General features: G+C 43.1%; 2 protein-coding genes across 3 annotated transcripts; one reads left to right on the forward strand and one right to left on the reverse strand.

Moving 5' to 3' along the window:
- Positions 1-380: 380 nt before the first annotated feature.
- LOC146567879 (monocarboxylate transporter 4-like) lies at positions 381-15,613 on the reverse strand. 2 transcript variants are annotated; one of them, XM_085283557.1, is made up of 7 exons: positions 15,353-15,613; positions 14,004-14,164; positions 3,214-3,467; positions 2,989-3,132; positions 2,220-2,821; positions 1,899-2,079; positions 381-1,276 (listed from the first exon to the last, which is right to left on the reverse strand). In XM_085283557.1, exons 3-7 carry the CDS (start codon positions 3,434-3,436, stop codon positions 969-971), a joined length of 1,458 nt encoding a protein of 485 aa, XP_085139683.1. In that variant the 5' UTR covers positions 3,437-3,467; positions 14,004-14,164; positions 15,353-15,613; the 3' UTR covers positions 381-968. The 2 variants fall into 2 exon arrangements, with proteins under 2 accessions (XP_085139683.1, XP_085139684.1); XM_085283558.1 differs by lacking the exon at positions 14,004-14,164.
- LOC146567880 (coiled-coil domain-containing protein 57-like) lies at positions 15,288-27,388 on the forward strand. The gene is made up of 6 exons (XM_085283480.1): positions 15,288-15,444; positions 20,567-20,641; positions 23,360-23,518; positions 23,642-23,804; positions 26,520-26,612; positions 27,332-27,388. The coding sequence occupies exons 2-6, from the start codon at positions 20,598-20,600 to the stop codon at positions 27,386-27,388; spliced, it is 516 nt and encodes a 171-aa protein (XP_085139606.1). The 5' UTR covers positions 15,288-15,444; positions 20,567-20,597.
- Positions 27,389-27,794: the final 406 nt, after the last annotated feature.

A 27,794-nucleotide genomic window follows, 5' to 3' on the forward strand; every position in this document is an offset into this window, starting at 1 on the left:
GCTCCAGCCCCCCAACGAACCTGATAGGTGGAAGACGGTGGACGGACTTTGATGACCTCAGTGGGTGTCAGGCAAACTTTGAATGGATTGTTAACACTGGGCCACTCTACATGCCTGTTTCCAGTTATGTTTACAGACACAGTGACACCAACGGCAGGAGTTATGTCACATTATCGTAACTGAGAAACGTCACAGCATTGCTCACAATGTGAGGGCGGGGCTGCAATAACCCTGCTGTGCTTTCATATTAAGACTAATCTGTGTTGACGTTTCTCTGATTATTGTTTCATAATGAAGAAAGGTCAGATATTACCAAACACATATAAAAAAAACTCATCTAAACAACATGTAGTGTAAAAATAAATGTCTTGGAGACAGCAGCTAATCAGATATTTTAATTGTCAGGTTTGGATTCAGCACATTAAAATAATAAGAAACAGCACTTTATATGTGAAACAGACGACTGTCCAGCAGAGTAAGACAAGCAGGTGAACAGCAGCAGTATATCGTGAAGCCTTTTATGGGCATGTTGGATGACAACAGCCATTCTTTCTAAATATGTTTCCTGTTCTTGTATAATTTACCAAGAAACCGTTGCACAAATGACCCAGAGGAACCCACAGACTGAGCTGCAAACATGTTCTTTTATTAGCACGTCAAGCTTCACCCTGAAGACGAGCTGCGTCTGCTCACAGACTCGGAGATGTGATTGAAAGCAGCTGTAGGATGTTTTTTACAGATGAATAAGACCGATAACTAAAAAGATGATTCTACACTCAAACTGGTGATGAGTTTTTCCTCTTACAGGTGTGGGGCGTTAGAGCCATTTCAGCTGAAAGCAGCTAGTGAACCTGTGACACTTGGATATACATTTGTGATCAAATGTCAGTTCTTTCTTTTTTTTACCGTAGCATCAGATCTTTCTGTGTCCTATCGGTACAATTTATGCTATCTCGCTAATACTAATGTTAATTCCCGGTGTCTTCTGGTGCCTCCGTCACAGTCATGTCTTCCTGCACTTTCAAAACACGGACTTTTCCATTTTCTTTTCCCGTCTGCTCCTTTTTGCCTCCATCGTGTTCTTCGTTTGCCGCCTGGTTGAGGCCCTCCAGCTCAGCGGCGCTTACGGCCATCTCAATCTTAGCCTGTCCATCTTCTCGTTCCCTCCTAATGCAAAGAAAGTTCCCGGTGGCAATGACAAAGGCAGATACTGTCACTTCACAGCCCGCCAACAGGAACACGTACATGTACTGATGGGTAGCGTCCAGGAGCCGACCTGGTGGAGAGTGCAACAGTGTTAGTATGAATGTTGTTCATTGTTCCCGTGATCACTTTATAAAAACAAGGAGGATACTAAGAAAGGGACACATGTAACGGTTGGTTTGTGTCCATGCGTGTTAGAAAGATGGAGCAGAGTACATGACCTAGTGTTTGTCACTGACTATGGATGAACCAAGGGTTGTTATTTTTGGTTTTATCTTAAACAGATACACAAAGTCAACATCTCTGTAAAAGACATGACAGCTGATGTTCTTCGGGAAGTGCTGGGACAGCTATAGCTAGCTTAAAAGCATCTGAAGCTCAAACACTTTAAGTCTGGATCTACTCATGTTGGCTGAGGTGATTAAGTAGTAAACTTCACAGTATAAACCCATCCAGAAAAACCCCACCGTACTAGCTTTCTATTATTTTAATAATTATCATTAATATTGTTTTGCATCGAGGGCAACATGGTGGTTGCAACCCTGTCCTCGGACATTTTCCCATGCAGATGTGAAGAGATGCAGATTAAACTGATAATCTGAGGATTAGGTGTTATTATACAGATGAGATATTTTACTCTAAATGTGGGCGGGATGGTAACAGAGAGAGCACCATCATTGCTTGGATACTCTGACCTGCTCCAGGAGGTCCCACCAGCACAGCAACAGCTTCCATTAGCAGCACCAGGCCGATGGCACTGGAAAACTTCTCTTTCCCCACAATGGCCATGAGGACCTCAAACTGAAGTGCTCCAACCATCCCGTATGATATACCAAAGAAAATACAGAAGACCACCAGACCAGCATAGTTCTTTGCCTGAAATGAGACAACAGGTTTCACACTACGTATACGGCCCAGTTTACAATATTCACTTATTACGACCCAGATCTGCAATCATTAAGACAACTCGCCAACTGGAAGCATTCTACTTGAAGAGGACTTGACTGCAATGTTACCTGCGATCCTATGATGTCAGTGCACCCATTGAAGATCATAGCGAAGCTGAAGAGATAGACGCTTCGAGGCCGCACACGCTTCATGCCTGCTATGAGTCCTGATGCAGGTCGGGCAAACATATCAACAAATCCTAAGATCGAGAGCAGCAGTGCTGAGTTGGTGTCCTTGTAGCCAAGGCCTTTAGCATAACTGACCACAAACACAGGCGGCACAAACAAGCCTAGCACCATCACAGAAGCTGCAATGGCATAGATTACAAAACCTCTGTCCTTGAACACACTGAAGTCCAATAGTTTCTTCTTTGCCTTCGGTTTGTCTGCAGCCAGCAGAGTGTTTTCTTCCAGCATCTGGGACTTCTTAGGGGTGGACAGGGGCCGCATGAGAGCACCACAGGCACAGCAGTTGAACAGCATGCCTCCTAGTATAAGGAATCCACCCCGCCAACCATACTGGTTTTGGAGACTCTGCCCCAATGGAGACAGACAGCATAGCGCCACAGGGCTGCCTGCTGCTGCCAAGCCATTGGCTAGAGGACGCTTCTCACTGAAGTAGCAGTTCAACATTATCAGAGATGGCTGGAAGTTCATTGCTAGACCCAGACCTGCAGAGAGACGCAAGTATAGAGAAATGAGTCACATTGCAGGGTTAATGAATCATTAATTGATTATTGGATCAATTATTCAATTAAGACAGACAGACTAGTACTTGCCACTCTGAGCATAAATTTGTTCACAAAGTCTAAATATTTAACACTTTTTGTGACTCTACCTGTAATAACTCCAGTGCAGAGGTAAATATGTGTGATGCTTTTGGCAAAGGAAGCCAGAATCATTCCCACTGAAGCAAAGACTCCTCCAACCATCATCACCGGCCTACAGCCAAATCTGTTGACCAGCACGCTGCACAGAGGGCCTAAGAACACAGTTCATCAGTCAGTACACAGAATACGTGTGCAATCAGTTATTAGCAGTTTCATGTGTTATACTTGGGTACCTGTGCCATATAGCATGGCAAGCAGTATTGAGGAGATCCAAGCTGTGGCACTGTAGCCAACCTCAAACTCTTGAATAAGGTCCTTGAAGAAGATGCTGACAGCCTTGGGGAACGCGTATGAGAAGCCAGTGATGACGAAGCATCCCGCCAACACTGCCCAACCCCAGCCTCCATCTGGCGCCTTCACTCCAGGAGGTCCATCATCCAACACCGCTCCTCCCATTATTTTCTGGGAGCTATGATGAGGTCAGTAACTGTAGACACATTGGTACAAAGCACAGACTTAATACAGCCATCAACCAACTCAATGCAAAAGCTGTGCCACAGCTGCAGATTCTTCAATATGTGAGTAAATCATACTAAACAGACTTTGTGACAAAAAGGAAAAATAAAGCAAACATAAGCTGTCTCTCAGGAGCATCTCCTCAGCCTGCTATGCAGCCTCAGCAAGCTAACAGTGCTGCAAGTTACTGGATCATCAGCACGTACGGCCTTGTCTGGCTGTTTGCTGGTCTGGAGACATCAGCAGTTGTCAGAAATGAATTAAATGTTGCTACCTATCAATCTGTTGGAGGGGTTATAAGGTCATTTCCAAAAATCTGAACTCAATCATGCTACAACAAGGGCAATTTTTTCAAGGAGGAAATCTTCCAGACACTTGCCGATCTTCCAAGTGGATTCTCAGCTAATCCAAGTACAGACCATGCAGTGCTTAGAGAAACCGTAAAGAAACCCTAGAGCTACATTTCAAACTCTACAGTTAAATGTTAAAGTTCATGACAGTACAATCAAACTATCTCCTGTGTCTAACCCAGGGCCAAAATACTAAACTCCTCTTTATTTAAAAAATAATCTCCAGTCAGTTTGTCTGACTCAAGCTTAATGAGCCTTATAATGTCATACAGAGATGCTCTCAGGTGGTAGAGACAGGAGAGCCTTCAGTTTTCAGGCCCCTCTTCTGTGGAACCAGCTTCCAGTTTGGATTCAGGAGACAGACACTATCTCTACTTTCAAGATTAGGCTTCAAACTTTCCTTTTTGCTAAAGCATATAGTTAGGGCTGGACCAGGTGACCCTGAATCCTCCCTTTGTTATGCTGCAATAGACGTAGGCTGCCGGGGGATTCCCATGATGCATTGAGTTTTTCCTTTCCAGTCACCTTTCTCACTCACTATGTGTTAACAGACCTCTCTGCATTGAATCATATCTGTTATTAACCTCTGTCTCTCTTCCACAGCATGTCTTTATCCTGTCTTCCTTCTCTCACCCCAACCAGTCACAGCAGATGGCCGCCCCTCCCTGAGCCTGGTTCTGCCAGAGGTTTCTTCCTGTTAAAAGGGAGTTTTTCCTTCCCACTGTCGCCAAAGTGCTTGCTCATAGGGGGTTATATGATTGTTGGGTTTTTCTCTGTATCTATTATCTCTGGCTGTAGCTCAGGTGGTAGAGCAGGTCATCTACTGATCGGAAGGTTGGTGGTTCGATTCCTGGCTTCCCCTAGTCTGCATGCCAAATATCCTTGGGCAAGATACTAACCCCAAATTGCTCTCCAATGCATCCATCGGAGTATGAATGTGTGTGAATGTTAGCTATAAAGCATTTAGAAAAATGTGCTTTTACGAATGGGTGAATGCACAAGTTGTGTAAAGCGCTTTGAGTGCTCAGATGAGTAGAAAAGCGTTATATAAGAACCAGTCCATTTACCATTATTATAGGGTCTACTGTACAATATAAAGCGCCTTGAGGCGACTGTTGTTGTGATTTGGCACTGTATTAAATTGAATTGAATAAAGCATGACCAAGAGGCAACGATGAGGTGTGGCATGAGGACTATCTTGATGGGTATCCCAGGGACCAGCTGTCATCAAGGTTATGTGGCTTTTTTTCCATTGCCTATGATCAGGAGTGTGCTCATGTCTGCGTTTAAGGAACATCTTCTAGAAACACAGTTCATTTCATTTAGGTGTAGCTGGCTATAGTTGGATAATTAATTTGACTTATTCCAAGTTACATGGAAAAAATAATCACATTTCCTGAATTATTTTTGATCTATTAATTGTCTTTATGAAGTTGTGTTTCTTTTTGTATACCATAAATTAGGCAAGACATTTTCCTTTACAGTGGTGCGCTTTGGCTCTGTTGTCTCACGTCCCTTTTGTTGAACACTTAAAATGAAATTTGGTGTGTGTGGTCCACAATTTACAATAAGTCTGACTGATTATTCAGAGTAAGTATTTCCTTGCTTTGTACCATGCCTGAACACTAGCTTGTGGCTGCGGCAGGAACACCCAGACCTCCCTGTCTCAAAGCCATCTCCTCCAGAGCTCCAATCAAATGTCTCTCAGCAGTGCCACTGTCACGGCGGGGTACGCCAATGTGATGATGCAGTGGACCCAAGAGCAGAGAGGGAAGGAGGTGGAACTAAGTTTTTTTTTAAAAAGGCACACTGTTTATTTAGGCTGTGAACATGAATACAAAAATAAAGCAGCATGAGCAGTGACAGACTATAATAACTGTGTCTAAACTGTGATAACTATGAATGAACTTTGATAAGACGTGAAGGGACGTACCACAGAGAAGAAGACAGAGGACTTAAATACAGACAGGAGGAAGTGGAAACACAGCTGACTGAAATGAACATAATGACGCTGCAGGGGAAGTGAAACTAAACACATTGAACAAAGAAACACACGACTCTTTCAAAATAAACCAGGAAACACTGAGAGATGTAGACATGAAGACAAGGACAGACTTACAGAAGGGGACATCGATGGAAACCTAAACAAGTATAAAACTCAACTAAATCCTAACTAATAATGGCAACACGATAACTAAGCACATATTCAGCATAAGAACTCAAAATGCTGCGTCACAGACGGTTAGATTAGGAAAGTAGATCTGCAGGTAAATCGAGAGCTCTGCTTTTACACTATGCCCTCTCTCTTTACCACAACGGGCCGGTGCAGGGTCCGGCTCACTGTGGCCACGCCCCCAATAAGTCCGTCAGTTTCTTCTTTCCCTCCCTAGAAATTCTGTCCATAAAAACTGTGCACAGACTCGGTGACAAAGAGCAGCCCTGGAGGAGTCCAACTTACTGCCAGCAATGCAGACCGGCTCCTGTAACAGTGTACAGGAAACAAATGGCTCGTAGCAGGTCTATAGAACAAAGTGCTGTATGCTTGGAAAGGACAGTATGACCAGGACCAATTCAGAATCATCAGACAACCTAACATGCATGTCTTTGAATAGTGGGCTCTAATTATACTTATATAAATGAGAAACCTTCAATGACTGTGAGAATATGAGCTTGTTGAATTATGACCTTTTGTAAAATTTGAACAAATAAAATGTAAACCTAGGGGGCTTCCGGTGTGGCGGTAGAGCAGTACGGTCGCATAAGTACAGAGCTCCCGCAAGCCAAGTAGATAAACTCCGCTAAAACACGAATTAAAGCGTGAGACAAAACAACTTTGGAAGATGAGCGGAGGGACAACAAAGCAAAGAATAAAAGAACTACGGACACCCAAGGTAAAGACATAAAACACCCGAACAACGAGGACAAGCTAGCACCTGAAGCTAATATGGCCGCGTTTCAAAACGGACTGGATTGTATTAGCAAACAAATTCAATCACTCCAAAACGAATTGAAATCAGACTTCATGACATTCAAAGAAGAAATTACCGGCCAAATGAGACACGAACTGTCTAAATTCAAAGAAGACATCGACCAGCAGTTTAAGAGCATGACTACAGAACTTAGAGAACAAGAAGGGAAATTAGAAGCTGCGCTGACGCACACAGAAGAAATAGAGACGTGGAGCCACGAGGCCAATCAAACCCTGACAGAACTAATGAGAGAACAAAAATCGATGGTGACCAAATTGGATGACTTGGAACTGCGATCCAGACGTAACAATCTGCGGATCTACGGGATACAAGAGGGAACCGAATCTAAGGCAGAATCGCTGGCCCAGTTTCTGGAAGTCTGGCTCAGAGAGGAGCTTAATATTAACATCAACCTCCAGATTCAACACGCACACCGAGCGTTAACCCCGAAACAGCAGCAGGTCTCCCCCCGAGGTCAGTCGTTGTCAATTTCCAACAATTCACAACCAAAGAGATGATACATAAAAAGGTCAATAGTCACTCTGGACGGAAGCAGGGTTTATTTTGACCACGACTATTCGGCAAGAATGGTGCAAGAACGTAAAGCATACGTGAATATCAAAAAGATATTAAAGAAGGCATCCGCTTCCAGACTCCTCTCAGCAAGATGCGAGTCCACTGGCCAAATGGAGTGAAAACGTGTGGCAAAGCAGAGGAGGCTGCTAACGACCTGCAAGCGAGAGGATACAACGTGGAAAAAGGGATAAACAGCCAGGAGAGAGAGAGAGCACAGAGGGAAGTCTGTCAACCGGGGCAGCGACATGGAAACCGGTCCGGCCCACGTTTGCTGGGGTGGCTCGCAGGCGAGCTCGTGAGAGACTTCAAGAATTTCAGCATAACAATAACCATGCATGAGAGGCGTATATGGAGACGTATGACAACAAGATGGATTTAAGGTGTGTCTGGTAGGATTACATGGAAACACAAAGTTGGCTAGGGATGGACTATATAATATAATAATAAGGACTAGTATGAGTGTGACAATCTTTCGTGAGTCATATCTCATTACTGGAGGGGGGCCCTTTCAATATGAGAGACATACCCCCCAAAAACAAAGAGAGGAACAACAGGTGGGGAAGGTGGCTGGTACCTCTTTATTGAAGTCCTCTTATCTGTACAAAGTTAAACTAACTTGTAACTTGTTAATGAAAATGTTTTGTTTAAACAAGGGTTCAATGGAGTGCCTGTGGGGGTCTCAAAAGACAGCCAGTAAATCACAAAAGGATAATGCTCACTACACATGAAGAAATAAAGTGTATGTCCTTAAATGTTAATGGAATCTTTAACCCAGTTAAAAGGGCCAAGATTATGACTAAACTGAAAAAGGAGAAGACACAGATAACTTTCCTACAAGAAACTCATTTATCAAAAATAGAACATGAAAAACTGAGGAAATTTGGGTTCAAAAACACCTTTTACAGCTCTCACACAAACTCTAGGAAAAGAGGGGTTGCAATTCTGATAACTAATTCCCTTAAGTTTCAATCTCACAAAGAAATAAAGGATAAGGAAGGTAGATATGTTATAGTGAAGGGTGTGTTTCATCAAACACTGGTCACATTGATGAATGTGTATGCCCCCTGAAAGTAATAAGGAATTCTTCACATTAATTTTTGATATTCTTGTGCTACAAGCAGAAGGTATGTGCATATGTGGAGGAGATTTCAATGTGATATTAGATAGTCATTTGGACACAACCAGCCTGAAGAAAAATACAAATTCAATTCCAAAATTAGTAAGACATACACTGGAAGACACTAACTATTTTGATGTCTGGAGAGCTTTCCATCTGCTACAGAGGAATTATAGTCATTATTCAGCAACACATTATGTATATTCAAGAACAGACTACTTCTTTATGCAAAAAGGGAATAGAGATATAATAACAGATTGTTGGATTGGAGTGGCAGATGTGTCGGACCATAGTGCTATCTACTTAAAAATCTATCTTAAAGGTAGACCAAAAAACACAATATGGAGACTAAATGTGGGGCTATTAAACAATAAATCTGTGGTAGAACAAATACAAAAAGATGTCAAAACATATGTAGAAGAAAATGACAACAGTGAAAAAGATCCAGTTTTTCTATGGGACTGTTTGAAGGCAGTTATACGTGGGAAACTAATCGCAATATCAAGTAACCTTAAAAGAGAAAGGATGAAGCAATATAACGAGTATGTAGTTGAAATGTCACAATTGGAGAATAAACACAAACGCAAGGTAGATGTCAAGATACAACAACAAATGAAAGATATTAAGAAGAAAATTAATAATTTACTCTTATATGAAACAGAAGTAAAAGCAAGATATGTAAAACAGAGCTACTATGAATCAGGCCCTAAAGCTGCACGGCTATTGGCAAGATGTTTACAGAAACAACAGTCAACAAATTGTATAATTCTAAGACAGAACAAATGGCACATAACCTAGAAGAGATAGAAAGTATCTTTACCGATTATTATAAGGACCTGTATACCCAAAATGCACTTACTAATAATGACCTAAATGATATCAAAACATTTTTAGATGCCTTAGATCCACCCTCTATTGGAACAATACAAAATGATCGCATGACAGCAAGCGATTGGAAAATTAAGAACAAACAAGGCACCAGGCAGTGATGGGTTTCCTGCCGAATGCTACAAGAAATTTGAAAAAAGAATTGATACCCTTACTCCACCAGACTCTTAATTGGACTCACACTAAACATGTGATTCTCTCCTCTTGGAGGGAGGCAATTATCACGTTGCTGCCAAAACCACAAAAACAAAGAGAATACTGCCAAAATTACAGGCCTATATCAGTGTTAAATGTTGATTATAAAATCGACCCTACAATCCTATCAAATAGGCTCCAGTCGTTTATACCAGACCTGATAGATGAGGACCAAGCAGGTTTTGTCAAAAATAGACAGGCACAAGACAATATTAGAAGGACCCTACACATCATACACCAAATACATAAAGACAAGATACCGGCTGCGTTGATAAGTTTAGACGCAGAAAAAGCCTTCGATCGAGTCAGCTGGGACTTCCTGTACCTAACCATGGCAAAGTTCGGGTTCACTACGAAATCAATCCAATGTATTAAATCTCTCTATGACAAACCGACTGCAAGACTAAAAGTTAACGGCTCATTGACAAAGACGTTCCAACTAGAGAGAGGAACTAGACAGGGTTGCTGTTTAAGTCCAACCTTATTTGCCTTGTATAGTCAGCCATTGGCACAAATGATTAGACAAGACGCCCTAATAACAGGAATAGAAATCAATAGACAAGAGCATGTAATTAGTCTGTTTGCAGAGGACGTGTTGATAGCCCTCAAAAACCCCACAAACTCTTTTATGCAGCTCACAGAAATGTTAGGAAAATTTGGTACGCTTTCTGGCTACAAAGTAAATATACTTAAAACTCAAGTTCTAATGTTTAATTGTACACCAACTCAAAATCTTAAGGAATGGGAAATAAAGTGGGAGGCAAAAACCCTTAAATATTTAGGTATAAATATAACCAAAAACTATGCCAAACTATATCAAAGTAACTATGGACATATAAATAACAGGATAAGGCAGGATATGGAAAGATGGAATACGTATCCGTTAGGATTTAGTGACAGGATAAATGTGATAAAGATAAATAGCTTACCACGATTGTTATATTTATTCCTCTCTCTTCCGATAAGCATACCTCAAACCCAATTCTCAGAATGGGATAAGTATATATCTAGATTTGTCTGGGAAGGCAAGCGGCCAAGGGTACGATACACTACTTTACAGCTTACTAAGGAGAAAGGAGGAATGTCGCTTCCTAATTTAAAAGAATATTTTCGTGCTGCACAGATACGCCAGATAACATATTGGTGTAGTGATGATGACGGGGCTCGCTGGAAGGATGTGGAGCTCTCCACACTCAATGTCCCAATCCAAACAAACATGGGTATAAAAAAGACCCCTGAATACATAACTAAAGACCAAGATAGGAACCCGATAATATCCTTTACATTAAATGTATGGTATGACACAGTAAAGGAGTTGAGAATTGGCAAAGAGCTTGGTTTGCTAAAATGGATAGCCTTCGATGAAGAATTTAGACCAGGAAAATTGGATCTTGGTTTTAAAAATTGGAATGAAAAGGGAATCACAGCAATTTGTTTATTAATCAAAAAAGGAGAAATTAAAAGTTTTGAAGAATTAAAACGGGAATACAACTTAAAAAACAAGGATTTTTTCAGATACTTACAGGTGAGAGATTACTTTAATAAAAACATAAAAATAGAGGAAGACAAAATCCATCCTATTATAAAAATAATTATACTGGCATATAAAAGTGTTATTCCAAAAACAGTGTCTACAAATGTTTGATGGAATCAAGACAGGACTCAACTGTATATGTTAAAGTAAAATGGGAAAGAGAGCTGAGTGAAGAAATCACTGAGGTGTGGTATGAAACATGGAAAGAACATAAGAATACAACTCAGTCATTGAGGTGGAGAGAATTCATCTGGAAAAATCAAATTCGCTATTTTATTACACCTCAGATTAAAAATAAACAAACCAATACACAACAACAATGTTGGAGGCTGCGTGGATGGGATGAACCAGACCATACACACATTTTCTGGAAATGCAGAAAAATTCACACTTTCTGGGTCAAAATTCACTCAGCTCTCTGTGATATATCAGGTTATACAATTCCCAGAACCTGCCTTGTTTTGTATCTAGGATACTTGGAAGGTACTGTAGATGTAAAGGATCGATACCTGGCTCAGATTCTCCTTTTGGCAGCAAAGAAGGCCATCACCAAAAACTGGCTTAAGACAGAAACACCAGGAAAGCAGCAGTGGTAGCAATGGTGCAGGACATTATGGAGATGGAGAACTTTACATATAAACTGAAATTGAAGGAAGAACGCTTTTTGAATGACTGGGGAAAATGGTTGACGTACAACAAAAAAAAAAGAGAGCTGAATGAAGATAGACAGAAAAAAGAGAATTTGAAATGAATGAATGAAATGTTTGACACCGCAGGCATGTTTCCTTTTCTTTTCTTTTACTTTATCTTATTTTTCTAATTACCATTATATATGTGTATTAAATATATATATATTGTGACTCTCTTAGTATTCTGTTTTTCTGAAGAAACTGTATGTGTACTTGGGGCGACCGTGGCTCAGGGGGTTGGGAATCGCATCTGTAACCGGAAGGTCGCCGGTTCGATCCCCGGGCTCTCTGTCCTGGTCGTTGTGTCCTTGGGCAAGACACTTTACCCTACTTGCCTACTGGTGTTGGCCAGAGGGGCCGATGGCGCGATATGGCAGCCTGGCTTCTGTCAGTCTGCCCCAGAGCAGCTGTGGCTACAACTGTAGCTGCCTCCACCAGTGTGTGAATGTGAGAGTGAATGAATAGTGGTATTGTAAAGCACTTTGGGTGCCTTGAAAAGCGCTATATAAATCCAATCCATTATTATTATTATTACTAGACAGGAGAGTTGTTCAAATAAATAAAATAAAAAGTAAAAAAAAATGTAAATCTAAACAGCAGGAAATGTCGATAAAGAACAGAATGACTGTTTAACTGGCAGGGACAGTTTGTATTATGTTAGAAGCCAACGAGTCACACACATGTGGATAGAAACTGGTCTTCCTGTTCCTACATTAGACATGAGAAAACTCAGGACAGCAGGGCCCAGAATCGAGCATGTTAACGGGAACTGTTTGCCACGGTGGGCTTTCTTTCAACAGACCAAAAGAAAAAACAAAAACCTTCTAGATGTTCTGGTACAGAATTAAAAGTCTGTTGCAACATCTCTGCCACCATAATCTGTGATTCTCTGCACAGATACTGTTGTTTCTTCAGCCCAGTGTCGTCTATAATATGTGAAACATATGTCAACGTATCCCTCATGAATGATATCAAGTCATCTTGAGCCACAAACAACAATCCTGCAGCTCCGAGCTCCTTAGAATGGTAATGGCCTGTATTTATATAGCGCTTTACTAGTCCCTAAGGACCCCAAAGCGCTTTACACATCCAGTCATCCACCCATTCACACACACAGTCACACACTGGTGATGGCAGCTACATTGTAGCCACAGCCACCCTGGGGCGCACTGACAGAGGCGAGGCTGCCGGACACTGGCGCCACCGGGCCCTCTGACCACCACCAGTAGGCACCACCAGTAGAATACCACGACCTTTGGCAGTGACGTTAATATATCCTTTTATTTATGCAGTTTTAAAAAAAAATCATTGACACTAAAAATATCTTTTTTAAGAGTAATCAGGATAGCAGATATTGCAAACATATTTTAAGTGGACAGAAAGACCGGATTGGTTATAATGTAAGTACAATCACACAAAGTCAAAAAGATACTTGAAAAACATGGAACCTTTAAATTTGATATAAAACTCTTTTGTAAACCCTGCTCACCGAACATAAGTAAAGATATTACACATAGAAAACTCACGGAAACATTGGAAATCAGTTTTTGGCACAAACCGGTATCAGTGATACAGTCGCTGTATGTGCGGCGAATATAGTGGAAACCGGCAGTGCAACAGCAACATGGTGTCTATGTATACAAGAAATTTATTACTAAGTTGGTTATTCCAAACAGCATTATTATTATTATCTTGAAATCAGTCAGATACGGACGAGTCAACCTGGTGAAAACGCTGCACGTCTATGTAGCTGCTGAAGTCTCAGCGACTCAGGACACGAGCAGACACTTTCTGTCTAATCGCCTACTTTTGTGCTGCTTCCCATAATTTCACACGAGGGGAACGAGCCAGTGTTCACAGAGTACATTCTCAGTAGCTACATGTCCCATATATGCTTTTCTACATTGTGCTGATGCGCTTTAATAGACTGAATGACCAAAAACTAAACTTGGTGTGATGCATGCAGCTGGGCACACATGCGCCTGACTGGAGCAATAAGAGCTTCAGCTTTCAGTGCATCACGCAGACCTGAGATACACCTGAGCTCCATCACTCTGAGAGTTTAAAGTCTATTTGAACTTGTATTAAACTGTGAAGCAGTCGCTGCGCGCCCCACCTGTAGCACCCAGTGATGACGACAATCACAGCAGAGTGTGAAATGAAACAAATATCGCTCATCGATCACGTACCTGCTGAGATGCTGTCTGCGTCTGGCGGCTGGACTTCCTCGCATGAGCGCGCGTCCGTTGTTCGTTTTTATTGAAGCATGACGCGCACACGGAAAGCCTAAACCACGCCCCGCTTTCAGATCCACACTGCAGGAAACCGGACTCCGCTCCAAGTCAGGGATCTGTACCAGCACCAGCACAACAAAGCTCAGAAGACTCCTCCTGATGACGCCGGTGCTGTCCCAAAAAGTGATCGTCTTCCAAAAACTGATTTCCGGTATTTGCCAAAAACTGATTGCTCGTATTTAAATTGCTATAAGTAACTTATTGGGCTATAATATGTGAAACATATGTTAAATGCATCCCTTATGGATGACATAAAGCATAGGTGTCAAACTCTGGCCCGTGGGCCAAATTTGGCCCGCAGCCTAATTACATTTGGCCCGCGAAGCCATACCAAATTCCTATTAGAGCTGGCCTACTGGTATTATACAGCTAATATATATATTGCTTAGTATTAAGCTTTGTTTGTTCCATATTCAGTTTTTCAGCAAAGCATGTTTGAGTTCATAAGAAAAGATTCATTCTTATATCTAGAGGAAGATTTGTTTTTCAATAAATATTAATGTTAGCCCAGTTTGGAATTTTGGCCCAGTGTGTATTTGAGTTTGACACCCCTGAAAGTCATCTTGAGCCACAAACAACATTCGTGTAACAAGGTAGAAGCCGCAATCAGTTTTTGGCAATGACTTTTACGTAACCTTTATTTATGCAGTTAAAAAAATCTCATTACCATTAAAAATGTCTTTTGTAAGAGTAAGCTGGCCAACAGGACAGCAGAAACGGCAGCAAATATTACAATAGTTCAGTAAAAATATTTTAAGTGAGGATAAAGGACCGGATTGGTTATAATGTAAGTACAATAACACAGAGTTGTAAAGATACTTGAAAAACAGATAATTTTTTAATTCTATATATAACCCCTTTGTAAACCGTGTTCGCCGAAGTCTGTTTACGAACATACGTAAAGATATTGCACAGAAAAAATACACAGAAACATTGGAAATCAGTTTTTGGCACAACACCGTGCTCCATCAGAACTATGTCAGGGTGGCGCTCCGTGATGCTGAGCACTGATCACTGCAGGTGGGACATGACTGTTATATGTATTAATGTAATGGCACTTCCGAGCTGTCACTTCTAGAAGAACACGAAGTCCGTGCTCCACTGTCCTCATCGCCCATCTGTCATCTCATACCAAACACAACATCGCACACAGTCTTGAACCCACAGCAGTAAACAGGAACCATGTCATCGCTGTAGCCGGGGAGCAATTTAGCCGACGCACGGTTTCCATGGAAACCGCTTACCTCGCAGGGGAATAAGCCAAAAAGTTCACGCCAGCTGTGACATGGTGACTGCATGAAGACCAGGCCTGCAGGTGTGCACGTAGCTGTTTAAGGTAACCCAACGATAGGCGGATGTGTGAGCGCGTGCTCGTTACGTCTTTGCACTTCCTGTTTTCATCCGGTAACAGCAGGTTCAGGGACCGGGCTGTCTCTGCGCTCGCGGCAGGAGTGATGCACCGGCTACAGCACACTGTGAGTGTAAAAGTTATACGTTTGTAACTTTGTCTCTGCGGCTGCGCACCACGACTGTGATGGAAACAGCCACTGACGTCATCATTAAAGTGGTGTCCACCATAATACCGCTATAAATCTGTATATGACATACAGCACCCAGCTGTTCAGCACATGCGCACAGACAACAGTCAGAGTCACAGAGCTGGACCTCTGAAGCTGAAACCCCAGGACAGCAGCCTGAGTCCTGGAGAATATTGGACTTGAAACAGTACAGCTGTGTAGTACTGTAGCTGTGTAGTACTGTAGCTGTGTAGTACTGTACTGTAGCTGTGTAGTACTGTAGCTGTGTAGTACTGTAGCTGTGTAGTACTGTACTGTAGCTGTGTAGTACTGTAGCTGTGCAGTACTGTAGCTGTGTAGTACTGTACTGTAGCTGTGTAGTACTGTAGCTGTGCAGTACTGTAGCTGTGTAGTACTGTACTGTAGCTGTGTAGTACTGTAGCTGTGTAGTACTGTAGCTGTGTAGTACTGTACTGTAGCTGTGCAGTACTGTAGCTGTGCAGTACTGTAGCTGTGTAGTACTGTACTGTAGCTGTGCAGTACTGTAGCTGTGCAGTACTGTAGCTGTGTAGTACTGTAGCTGTAGCTGTGTAGTACTGTAGCTGTGCAGTACTGTAGCTGTGTAGTACTGTACTGTAGCTGTGTAGTACTGTAGCTGTGTAGTACTGTAGCTGTAGCTGTGTAGTACTGTAGCTGTGTAGTACTGTACTGTAGCTGTGCAGTACTGTAGCTGTGTAGTACTGTAGCTGTGCAGTACTGTAGCTGTGTAGTACTGTAGCTGTGTAGTACTGTAGCTGTGCAGTACTGTAGCTGTGTAGTACTGTAGCTGTGCAGTACTGTAGCTGTGTAGTACTGTAGCTGTGCAGTACTGTAGCTGTGTAGTACTGTACTGTAGCTGTGTAGTACTGTAGCTGTGTAGTACTGTAGCTGTGCAGTACTGTAGCTGTGTAGTACTGTACTGTAGCTGTGTAGTACTGTAGCTGTGCAGTACTGTAGCTGTGTAGTACTGTAGCTGTGTAGTACTGTACTGTAGCTGTGCAGTACTGTAGCTGTGTAGTACTGTAGCTGTGCAGTACTGTAGCTGTGTAGTACTGTACTGTAGCTGTGTAGTACTGTACTGTAGCTGTGTAGTACTGTAGCTGTGTAGTACTGTACTGTAGCTGTGCAGTACTGTAGCTGTGTAGTACTGTAGCTGTGCAGTACTGTAGCTGTGCAGTACTGTACTGTAGCTGTGCAGTACTGTAGCTGTGTAGTACTGTACTGTAGCTGTGTAGTACTGTAGCTGTGCAGTACTGTAGCTGTGCAGTACTGTAGCTGTGTAGTACTGTACTGTAGCTGTGTAGTACTGTAGCTGTGCAGTACTGTAGCTGTGTAGTACTGTAGCTGTGTAGTACTGTAGCTGTGCAGTACTGTAGCTGTGTAGTACTGTAGCTGTGTAGTACTGTAGCTGTGCAGTACTGTAGCTGTGTAGTACTGTACTGTAGCTGTGTAGTACTGTAGCTGTGTAGTACTGTAGCTGTGCAGTACTGTAGCTGTGTAGTACTGTAGCTGTGCAGTACTGTAGCTGTGTAGTACTGTACTGTAGCTGTGTAGTACTGTAGCTGTGTAGTACTGTAGCTGTGCAGTACTGTAGCTGTGCAGTACTGTAGCTGTGTAGTACTGTACTGTAGCTGTGTAGTACTGTAGCTGTGCAGTACTGTAGCTGTGCAGTACTGTAGCTGTGTAGTACTGTACTGTAGCTGTGCAGTACTGTAGCTGTGCAGTACTGTAGCTGTGCAGTACTGTAGCTGTGTAGTACTGTAGCTGTGCAGTACTGTAGCTGTGTAGTACTGTAGCTGTGCAGTACTGTAGCTGTGCAGTACTGTAGCTGTGTAGTACTGTAGCTGTGTAGTACTGTAGCTGTGCAGTACTGTAGCTGTGCAGTACTGTAGCGGGGCACGTGGTGCATTGGGGAGACCAATGTGTGACTGATTACTGTCATTGTGAAAAATGAAGCTGTTCCCGTCTTTCACGTGTCTCACGGTGGATCAAAATCTGTGTAATTTGGCGTACTTCAGCGTTTTCTCCCTGTTTCCTGTTTCTTTGACGTTTTTTGTAGTCAGTGAAAGAAATGGGAACAAATGCAGTGTTTTTCCAACAGGCTCCTTGTAACACAGTAGAACAGGTACAATCTGACATTGATTCTTTTGTAAGTGTTATCAGGACCCAGCTGCAATGGTCCAGCTTTGAGGGCCAAGACCGTGAGTTTCATTCTTCTTCTTGGCTCTATACAGTTTTTGTTTGCTTACTTATTTACTGCTGTTATGTGTCGACACAACACTGGTTCATACCTTCAGTTAGAGACTTTTTGTGTTTGAATGATTCATACACAGAGTTAATGAGATTGTTAGCTGCACCATGGAGCTGGAAGTTACCTGGAATCCTCTGAATGAGTAACCAGGTTAGATAGATACATAACAAGGACCTTGATCCTCAAAGAGACTCAACATCATCTGTTTTTGGACGTAGTCTGAAAACACACCACAAAAAAAAAAGTTACTAATCCTTGTTGCCCAGCACTCAATCAGACATCCACAACAGTGAGCCGGTGCAGCGTATCCATTAGAGTCTAATGAGCTCGGAAAGTAATCAGCTGACTGACTAGAAGTGAAGAAGCTGTTGGGCTGAGAGGTGAAGTGCAGTCCCTTTCTTCCTGACCTCCTTAGAAAACCACGACCTGGATGGAACGAGGACAACTTACCAGGCAGAGGAGGCGTTATCCCCTCATGTAGTTATTTTTCCAAAGTGACAAAACCTGCACTGCATGTAAATTCAGTTCAATTCAATTTCTATAGCACCAAATCACAGCGGCAGCCTCAAGATACATCAAGCTGCAAGGTAACGATCCTACAGAGAGAAACTCCGTCCACCAAACGACCCGCTGTGAGCACTTCTCACTGACGTCGAGTTATTTGCTTCAGGTTTTAGTCACATCCGTCCTGCAGGTCTAATGAATGGAGTTAAAGATGGTTTATTTGTTTGCTGCAGATTGTGTGCAGCTCAGAGGTGTTTTTCACACCTTATTTTCAATAACACAAGAATTATGGAGATCAGGTTCATTCAAGCCTTAACAGAATAAAACGACTTTTCATTCACAGAGTAACACAAAGATCAAACCGTGTGGACCTGAAACGTCAGTATCTCAGCCTCATTTTAAACGACACTTACTGACGTGTGTATAAAGCTTTCATGCATCGCATCTCATGGTGCTGACAACATAAGGTGGACAGAGAAAGTACGCTTTATTAATTCTGTTTGTGGCAGCGGGCCATAAAAAATCAGACCTAGGGCCATGATTGGGCCCTGGGCTGGACTTTGGACATCCCTGTTGTAGCTTCTCATTTATTGGAGAGTCAATCAAGGTGAATAAACAACTTACCTGTCTGCAAAGAAGTTTTAATTAACAAGCATGTGGCACAGTGTAAAGAGGAGGACAGTGATTTCATTACAATTAGGATGTGTGTGTGTGTGTGTGTGTGTGTGTGTGTGTGTGTGTGTGTGTGTGTGTGTGGTCATCTTTCTTCTTAGAGGCGCTCTGTGTCTTTATATAATGCAAAGGTTTGTACACTGGCAGCACCACATGAATGTGAAAGCAGTGATATGTTTAATCCTAATAATGATTAATTGTCTTGACTATAGTCGTGCAGCTATAGATATAAAAAAACTGTGACTGCATTTATGATTATTGTTATGTACTTTACAGATGTTGTGGTCACTCTTGTGATATTAAGCCAGGCGAGGTTTTATAGAACATGAGCTGGTTATGGGCACGCTGTAGCATGCTGCAGGCGCGGGACATGAAGCATGTGGAGTGGAAAGCTGTGCTTTAAAACAAACATTTTTTTCATTGTATTTAAACTGCACCTCATGATAACAATCATCTCAAGGCTCTTTGTAATACGATCACATGATCCTCTATGAGCCCGCTGACAACTGCGAGGAAAGAAGTCCCTTTCAACAGGAAGTGTCCTCCTACAGATGCAGGGTCAGTAAGGAGAGGACAGAGAGGTGAACTATAGAAATGCATGAGTGAAAACAGGTGAGTGAAGAGGAAACGCTCAGTGCATGGAGGCAGTCGGCCTGCAGCCTGAGGCCATAGCAGGATAGCTGACCCAGCCAAACTCCAGGCTTCATCAGAGCGATTGAAGGCTGATCTTTAAAGTAGAGGCTGTCTGTCTCCTAAACTTAGACTAGCTTTCAGCTCCATGTCTGATAGAAATCTGTAATAATGTGAGAATATTTGTTTCATGTTCTGAGAAGGATGATGTGAAAACATGTGAACGTGTAACACCAGAACAATGTTGGTGTTGGAAATAATGAAGTAAGACCAGTGTAGCCGTGTGTTTGCAGTTACTCAGCAGTCGGGCTGTTCAGAGTGGGACGCTCATCAGCACTTTTTCATGTTTCTCTTTGTCATGATGAACTCGATTTGAACTTCTCTTTATTTGCACACATTTTGAAACATTCGTCTGCCTCTAGTGAAAACAATAGAGGTCTGTGGGCTATCAATAGACACTAAGACGTTGGATCTGGAAAGACAAATTGGTTTTGCTAAATATTTAAATGTCATTGTTTAATTTTCAATGCAACAAGCTCTGCAAACTAGATTCCATGCACCTCTATTGTCCCTGTTTAGATAACATGCAATCCCCAAATGAAACCAGGACAGGGCTCTAGAACGATATCAGGAAATATGTCATTTGCAAAAATATGTTTCACAGTATGTTTAAGCTGTTGATTGAAGGGTCTAGTGGTCCACAGGCTGTGAGGATGACTGAGGAGCTCTACATGTTGCTTTACATTAACAAGTTTTATTTCAGTGCAACTGCGAGGAGTTGTCTTTACTTGAGTGATGTTATTTAAAGCTATGTAAAAGTGTGTGTGTGTGTGTGTGTGTTGCAGAATAAAAGATCGTGGAGATGAGCTGAAACAGATGGAGAACAAATTACAGGTGGAGCGAGACTACCACAATAAGAAGTAAGTCAGAGCCAAACTCTTCTGTAGAACCTCAATTTGAAATAACAGTGAGTCACCGTAGCCTTTGGAGTAACAGTGTTTTTGTCAGCTGTGTTTGTTAACCCTAACCAGCAGTAGCCTCAGTAAAACGAGTAAACAGCACCTATTGAGTTTAATGAAGTAATAAAGTTATTATGATCCAATTGATCTTTCTGAGTTAACTTCAATAATTACTTCCTCCAAACCATCAACGTGTCTTTTAGACCCCATTCCTACAAAACTGCTCAAAGAAGTCCTGCCATTAATTAATTCTTCGATCTTAAATATGATCAACCTATCTCTAATAACCGGCTATGTACCACAGGCCTTCAAGCTGGCTGTAGTCAAAAAGCATCCCTAGACCCAGCAGTCTTAGCTAATTATAGGCCAATCTCCAACCTTCCTTTATATCAAACATCCTTGAAAGAGTAGTTGTCAAACAGCTAACAGAGCATCTGCAGAGGAATGGCTTAATTGAAGAGTTTCAGTCAGGTTTCAGAGCTCATCATTACCTTGGCCTCCAGTAACGCTGTGAGGAACCTTGGAGTCATTTTTGACCAGGACATGTCCTTCAATGCACATATTAAACAAATATGTAAGACTGCGTTCTTCCATTTGTGCAACATCTCTAAAGTTAGAAATATCCTGTCTCAGAGTGACGCTGAAAAACTAGTTCATGCATTTATTACTTCCAGGCTGGACGACTGTAATTCATTATTATCAGGAAGTCCTAAAAACTCACTGAAAAGCCTTCAGCTAATCCAAAATGCTGCAGCAAGAGTCCTGACAGGGACTAGAAAGAGAGCAGATTTCTCCTGTTTTGGCTTCCTGTTAAATCCAGAATTCAAAATCCTGCTTCTCACATACAAGGTCTTAAATAATCAGGCCCCATCTTATCTTAATGACCTTGTAGTACCATATCACCCTATCGGAGCACTTCGCTCTCGCTCTGCAGGCCTCATGGAAACCTCATGGTTTCTCCATGAGGTTTCTGGACGTGCAGATCTCTGATGACCTCTCCTGGACTGCAAATACTACAGCGGTGGTTAAAAAGGCCCAGCAGCGTCTCCACTTTCTGAGAGTGCTCAGGAGGAACAACCTGGAGGAGAGGCTGCTGGTGACATTTTACAGAGCCACCATAGAGAGCATCCTAACGTACGGCATAACAACATGGTATGCAGGGTGCTCAGCTGCGGGCAGGAAAGTACTGCAGAGGGTCATCAACACAGCCCAGAAGATCACTGGCTGCTCTCTGCCCAGCCTGGAGGTCACTGCAAACTCTCGGTACCTCAGCAGAGCTGGCAATATCATCAAGGACCACTCTCACCCCAGCAACCAACTGTTTGAACTATTACCGTCAGGCCGACGGTACAGGTCACATAAAACCAGGACAAACAGATTCAGGGATAGCTTCTTTCCCAGAGCTATCACCGTAGTAAATAAGCACAAAAACAATTGAACCTATTCCATACCGTCACTGTCATTATATCATGCTGCTATTCATACTGTCATTATATTAATGCTGCTATTCATACTGTCATTATATTATGCTGCTATTCATACTGTCATTATATTATGCTGCTATTCATACTGTCATTATATTAATGCTGCTATCCCGTATATATCGTACTTACTATTGTTTGAGTACTTGCGATTATTTTATTGTACTTTTTATATTTTACATTTATATTTATTATTGAATCTTGCACCAAGGGAGTGGCACTCCAATTTCGTTGTACTCTGTACAATGACAATAAAGGCTATTCTATTCTATTCTATTCTATTCTACTTGTTGTTCCTAGAGTATTTAAAAGTAGAATGGGAGGCAGAGCCTTCAGTTTTCAGGCCCCTCTTCTGTGGAACCAGCTTCCAGTTTGGATTCAGGAGACAGACACTATCTCTACTTTCAAGATTAGGCTTCAAACTTTCCTTTTTGCTAAAGCATATAGTTAGGGCTGGACCAGGTGACCCTGAATCCTCCCTTAGTTATGCTGCAATAGACGTAGGCTGCCGGGGGATTCCCATGATGCATTGAGTTTTTCCTTTCCAGTCACCTTTCTCACTCACTATGTATTAATAGACCTCTCTGCATTGAATCATATCTGTTATTAACCTCTGTCTCTCTTCCACAGCATGTCTTTATCCTGTCTTCCTTCTCTCACCCCAACCAATCACAGCAGATGGCCCCGCCCCTTCCTGAGCCTGGTTCTGCTGGAGGTTTCTTCCTGTTAAAAGGGAGTTTTTCCTTCCCACTGTCGCCAAAGTGCTTGCTCATAGGGGGTCATATGATTGTTGGGTTTTTCTCTGTATCTATTATTGTACGATCTACTGTGCAACATAAAGCGCCTTGAGGTGACTGCTGTTGTGATTTGGTGCTGTATAAATAAAACTAAACTGAATTGAATTGAATTGAATTATGAATACTCAACGAGGAAGTGACCTAGGATTTTGAAACTGATACCATAGCTGCTAAAATTCTCACATGAGCCTTAATCACAGTGACCCTCACGTGAGAGGCGTGGGCGTGTCTGGATTAGCTTCCTGTCTCTCTCACAGCAGCATTTCATTTTACGTCCTCCTCCTCAGCCACCTTTTCTCGCCATGTTCCCTAAGGCTCAGTCCAACACACAGCAATATCACATATAAAATATAATAGCCCATATTTTAAGTACTAGTCTTATTCGGTCTGCATTTTCAAAGGCTTCACACAGAGCAGCCACAAATGTGGACTCAGTGGGACGAGTATGTCAGGCAGGTGTCCAGTGAAATGGTCCTGAAAGACACACAAATCATCAGCCTGCAGGAGAGAGAAACCACACTAAGGACTGAGCTGGAGCGGAGCAGGAAACAGACTGAAAGGTGAGAGGGGGAAAGAAGAAATACGAAGTCGGGAGTGCCATGGAGGTCCTTCCTGATGCATTGAATGGAGTAATAAACAGGGAGTATGGGCATCATCTCTTTGTATTTATAATTTCCTGTCAGGTACAAACAGCATCTGAGAGCTGGCCTCAACAGAGAGAAAGTCTTGGAGAAGAACAGCGTGCAGATGGAGCTGGAATGGCAGCGACGCTTTGAAGATGTAAAGGCGGACTACTACCTTGCAAATGAGCAGCTAATACAAGACCTGATCGAGGCCAGAGACCAGGTCAGTGGCTCACACATAACCCAACCCATTCAATAGACTCTGTGTGCACTTTAGCACTAATGCTAACTGAAATACCTGCAGTGATGGAAGCTGGACAGTTCACTGCAGGACAGAAAAAAGAGACTTTTTTTCACGTGTTTTCTGTTACACGCGTGTTCATGTCAGCAGGTGTCATTTAAAAAACGAGAAATGAGAACACATCAGATCTACGCTCATACAGACTGATGGTAGTGTTAGGAATGAAAGGACTGAATGAAGGACATGATTACAGAGAGATTCGGATGCAGCAGGCTAGTCTGTGTGGATGACATTTCCTTGTAGCAGTTAGAGATGATACTGAGGAGTTTGTATGGTCCTCACGTTGCCTGACAACATCGGGGCATGCTCCTGATGAGATAACAGATCTGGCCCAGGGCATCATGGAGCTCCTGAACAGTCAGAGGTGCAACCTGGGAGTGTCTCTGGGGCCGCGACATAATGTCCCAGAGGTGTCCTACTGAATTTACATCAGGACCCACTGCACCAGTGTAGGGTCTGACACTGGTACAAGGATTTCATCCCAAGATGTAATCAAGATGTCCTTACCAATCCCTTTTTTTTTTTTTTTTCTGCCTGTCCCGTTTGGTTCTTTTGCATCAGAATTGTTGTCTAAAGGCAAAGAAAGATGCCCAACGGATTTACTTTACCAAACTGACCATCCCAGCCTTGCCGTAATGGTCCATTTGATTCACCTTTTATTGTTTATTTTATTTTCACTTACTGAATACGGGACAGACTTGACTGGGGGAAAGAAGGGGAGAAAGAAAGAGGGAAAGAGAAACAGCTGAGAAGAGGGACGGGGGAGAAGGGCAAAAAACAAAAACCAACAGAACGGGCAGAGAAAAAAAATGCATATATCAATCACCTGGATCACCTGCTGAGAAAGAAAAAAGAAAGCAAGCAGAAGAGAACAAGAGTAATAGAATAAACAACATCAATGATATATGGGAATATGACAGTAAATACTAAATATTAAACATTATTGTGCAGCACATAAGATCAACAGAACACAGTGTGCTTTGAGGTAGGAGCCAAAAAGGGTGTAGTTTGTGGGTGTGATCACCCGTGTGTACACCTGTGAGCATGGACGCGCTTGTTTTTTTTAAAAGGTTCCTTCATGTAATAATCTGCTAGAGGGTGTGGGGGGGCCACAGCCCCGTCCTCCAGGGCATGAAGCAGGTATGGAGGAGATCAAAACTCCAGACATCCAGAGGCCCCCAGAACACAAGAGACCAAGGAAGACCAACAGAGGGGCAGCCGCGCCACTGTCCCAGAAAGAGCTGAGGAGAGTCCCAGATGAGGGCTCACTCAGCAGCCGCGGAGCAGAAGCCAGGGGGAGTTGCAGTGACGCGCCCGTGAGCTCCGCCGGCAGCCAGCCGCCCCTGAGTGACCGAGCCCCAGGCCGAGAGGCCGGGGGCACCCCACCTCCGAAGTGCCCGAGCGAGCCCCAGGCTCCAGGCCCCGATAAGCGGCCGCCAAGGAGTGAGCCGGTGTGTACCTGGACGCCCATCCCCGGACACAAAGAACCACCAACGCACCGATGTCTGAGGGGGTCCGCCACTGGCAGGGGAAGTGGTGGTGGGTGGAGATAGGCCTCCAAACCTTGGAGGGCCTAAGATGTCCCCAGAGAGGTGGCGCCTGACACCCAACCTGACATATAGACACAGACATACAGGCACACACAGACACAAACATCCATTCCCACCCTCATGCTCTCATATGCACTTACTCCACACTCAACCAACGTGGAGACAGACATAAAGAGACGTTGTACACACGATCACACTCCCCAAGCGTACTCTACAAACCGGGTCTAGGTGCCCCTGCCCCTGGAGGGGGAACTGCACCCAGACCCAGGTGGTGTTACCCTTTTCCCTGCGGTGGGGAGAAGCAGACCGCCCCGACTCCGCAGCAGCAGGGAGGCCCCACACTCCAGACCGCAGTCGGATGGCCAACTCCTCCTCCTAGCCCCCCCGCTCCAGCAGGTCGCAGAGAACGGGGGTGAGAGAAGACTCCAAACCTCCCTCCACCCGCTCATTGTAGTGTTGATGCATATGTGTTCTAAGGTGCATTTAAAACCCAGGAGGGCATGGAGCTACCTGCCAGAGAGCAGCAGGTAAGCGCATGGTCCCTCCTGCTAGCCCTCAATGTCTACATGTATTTAAAATTGAGAGGTGGGCAACGACGCCAGGGGTGAGGTGTACACCCTGATGGTACTTTGGTACCAATCCCTACATGAAAGTCCTTCACCATAATGTGATGGTGTCTGTAACAATGTTGCAGGCAACATAACGCTCTCCACAGCTTCTTTCACGTGTGACCTGTGGTCAGGGTGAAGCTTCTTTCATCTGTGAAAAACACAGGGTGGATCTGCCAATACTGGTATTCTATGGCTAGTGCCAGTCATCCCATTCCTGTGCAGAAGCAGACCTGCTGAGGGGTTCAGGACCTGCTACAGCCCTTCAGCTCTCCTAGAGTAACTGTCCATCTCCCGAATCTCCTCCATGCTGATGTGCTGGGAGACACAGCAAACCTGCTGGTAATGGCAGCAGGCTCGGGTGGCCCCCACCCCCCCTCAACAGTGACCTGTTTCAGTTTCAGCACACTGACAGAGGAGAGCTGCTGGTTTCAAAGCCCAGGATGTTTTATGAATGTAACACAGTTTTCATGTGTCAGGCTAAAGCTGAGCTGATGGAGAGAGAGCAGCAGCTGCATGATCTGACCGTCTTGCTCCAGTCCACTAGCAGGGAGCAAGATCAGGCTGTACAGGTGAGCACATGTTTAACCACACACTAATATCAGTCTACGGCTTGGCTGCTCAGCCAAAGCGTGCTGGAACAGAGCTCCTGCTGTCATTCAGCTTTTTTTAAAACCCATTTTCTATTATAATTTACAACCTTGCAACTTATACTTGTCAATGTTCACAAGTTGAACAGATACAGGAACAGGGCAGCAATGTAGAAGTTAAATTAAAAAAAACTTCAAATAATATTAATAAGACGTGGCAATCTTAGTAGCAATAAATGAACAGAGTGAACCTCTGCTGGATTATTGAAACAATAAGCATGTATGGGTCATCACTGAACAATCCTCTCTGCATCTGCAGAGCATGTGTTATTCCCTCCATCTGATAAATCTCTCTTATTTTATCAATCAAGATTTAACCATTTAATGATGATACACTTTAGTGCTGCTGTAAGCAAGATTCTCAAGAGATACTCTTTATTGTTTCCTGTAAAACCATTTGGTAGTACCCCTAACATGGCTAACTGTTGGTCTTTTGTTAACGGTTGTTGGGAAACTATTGAGAGCTTTAAATATGTCCTTCCAAACGGAGCCAATGGACATGACCAGAATATGTGTGAATGGGTTCCTAAGTGAGTACCACAATTTCGCCAACAAGTGTCAGGAGTTGGTTCATTTTAGCAACGATCTCTGGGGGGTCTAAAATATCTCATGACCACCTTCCCTTTAAATTCTCTCCACAGCCCAGAATTAGTCACCAGATGGGCCTCACTGAACTCTTCTTCCCAAGTCTCCTCTGAGATTTGAGTGCCAAGCTCAGCTTCCCGCCTGGCCTTAATATACAAAGTTGCACTTGTATTAAAACTCATAAATGCATGATAGAAATTACTAATCAATTTTGGGGAGGAATTACTGTGAAATATTTTTAGAGATATTTCCTCGATGGGTGAGGGCTCCAAACTTGCTTCCATTCTTTATGTTTTGTCAAAAAACTTCTTAGCTGCAAAAATCTAAAAAAAAGTCAGAAGAAGGAAGCTGAAACTTCTGGAGCCCCTCTGATGACATGGTCCAAAAAATAAATAAATTGTGGCCACAAAATACTACTTCGTGCACTCGAAATAGTATAACGTGCGCACGAAATGCTCATTTGTGGGCACGAATTGGGTAAAACGTGGCAACGAATTCTGCATTTGTGGCAACAAAATA

This window comes from Mchenga conophoros, linkage group LG8, assembly GCF_057382185.1.
Source record: "Mchenga conophoros isolate Kocher_MC1m ecotype Shallow Benthic linkage group LG8, M_conophoros_male_GT1.1, whole genome shotgun sequence".
NCBI classification, from domain to species: Eukaryota; Metazoa; Chordata; class Actinopteri; order Cichliformes; family Cichlidae; genus Mchenga; species Mchenga conophoros.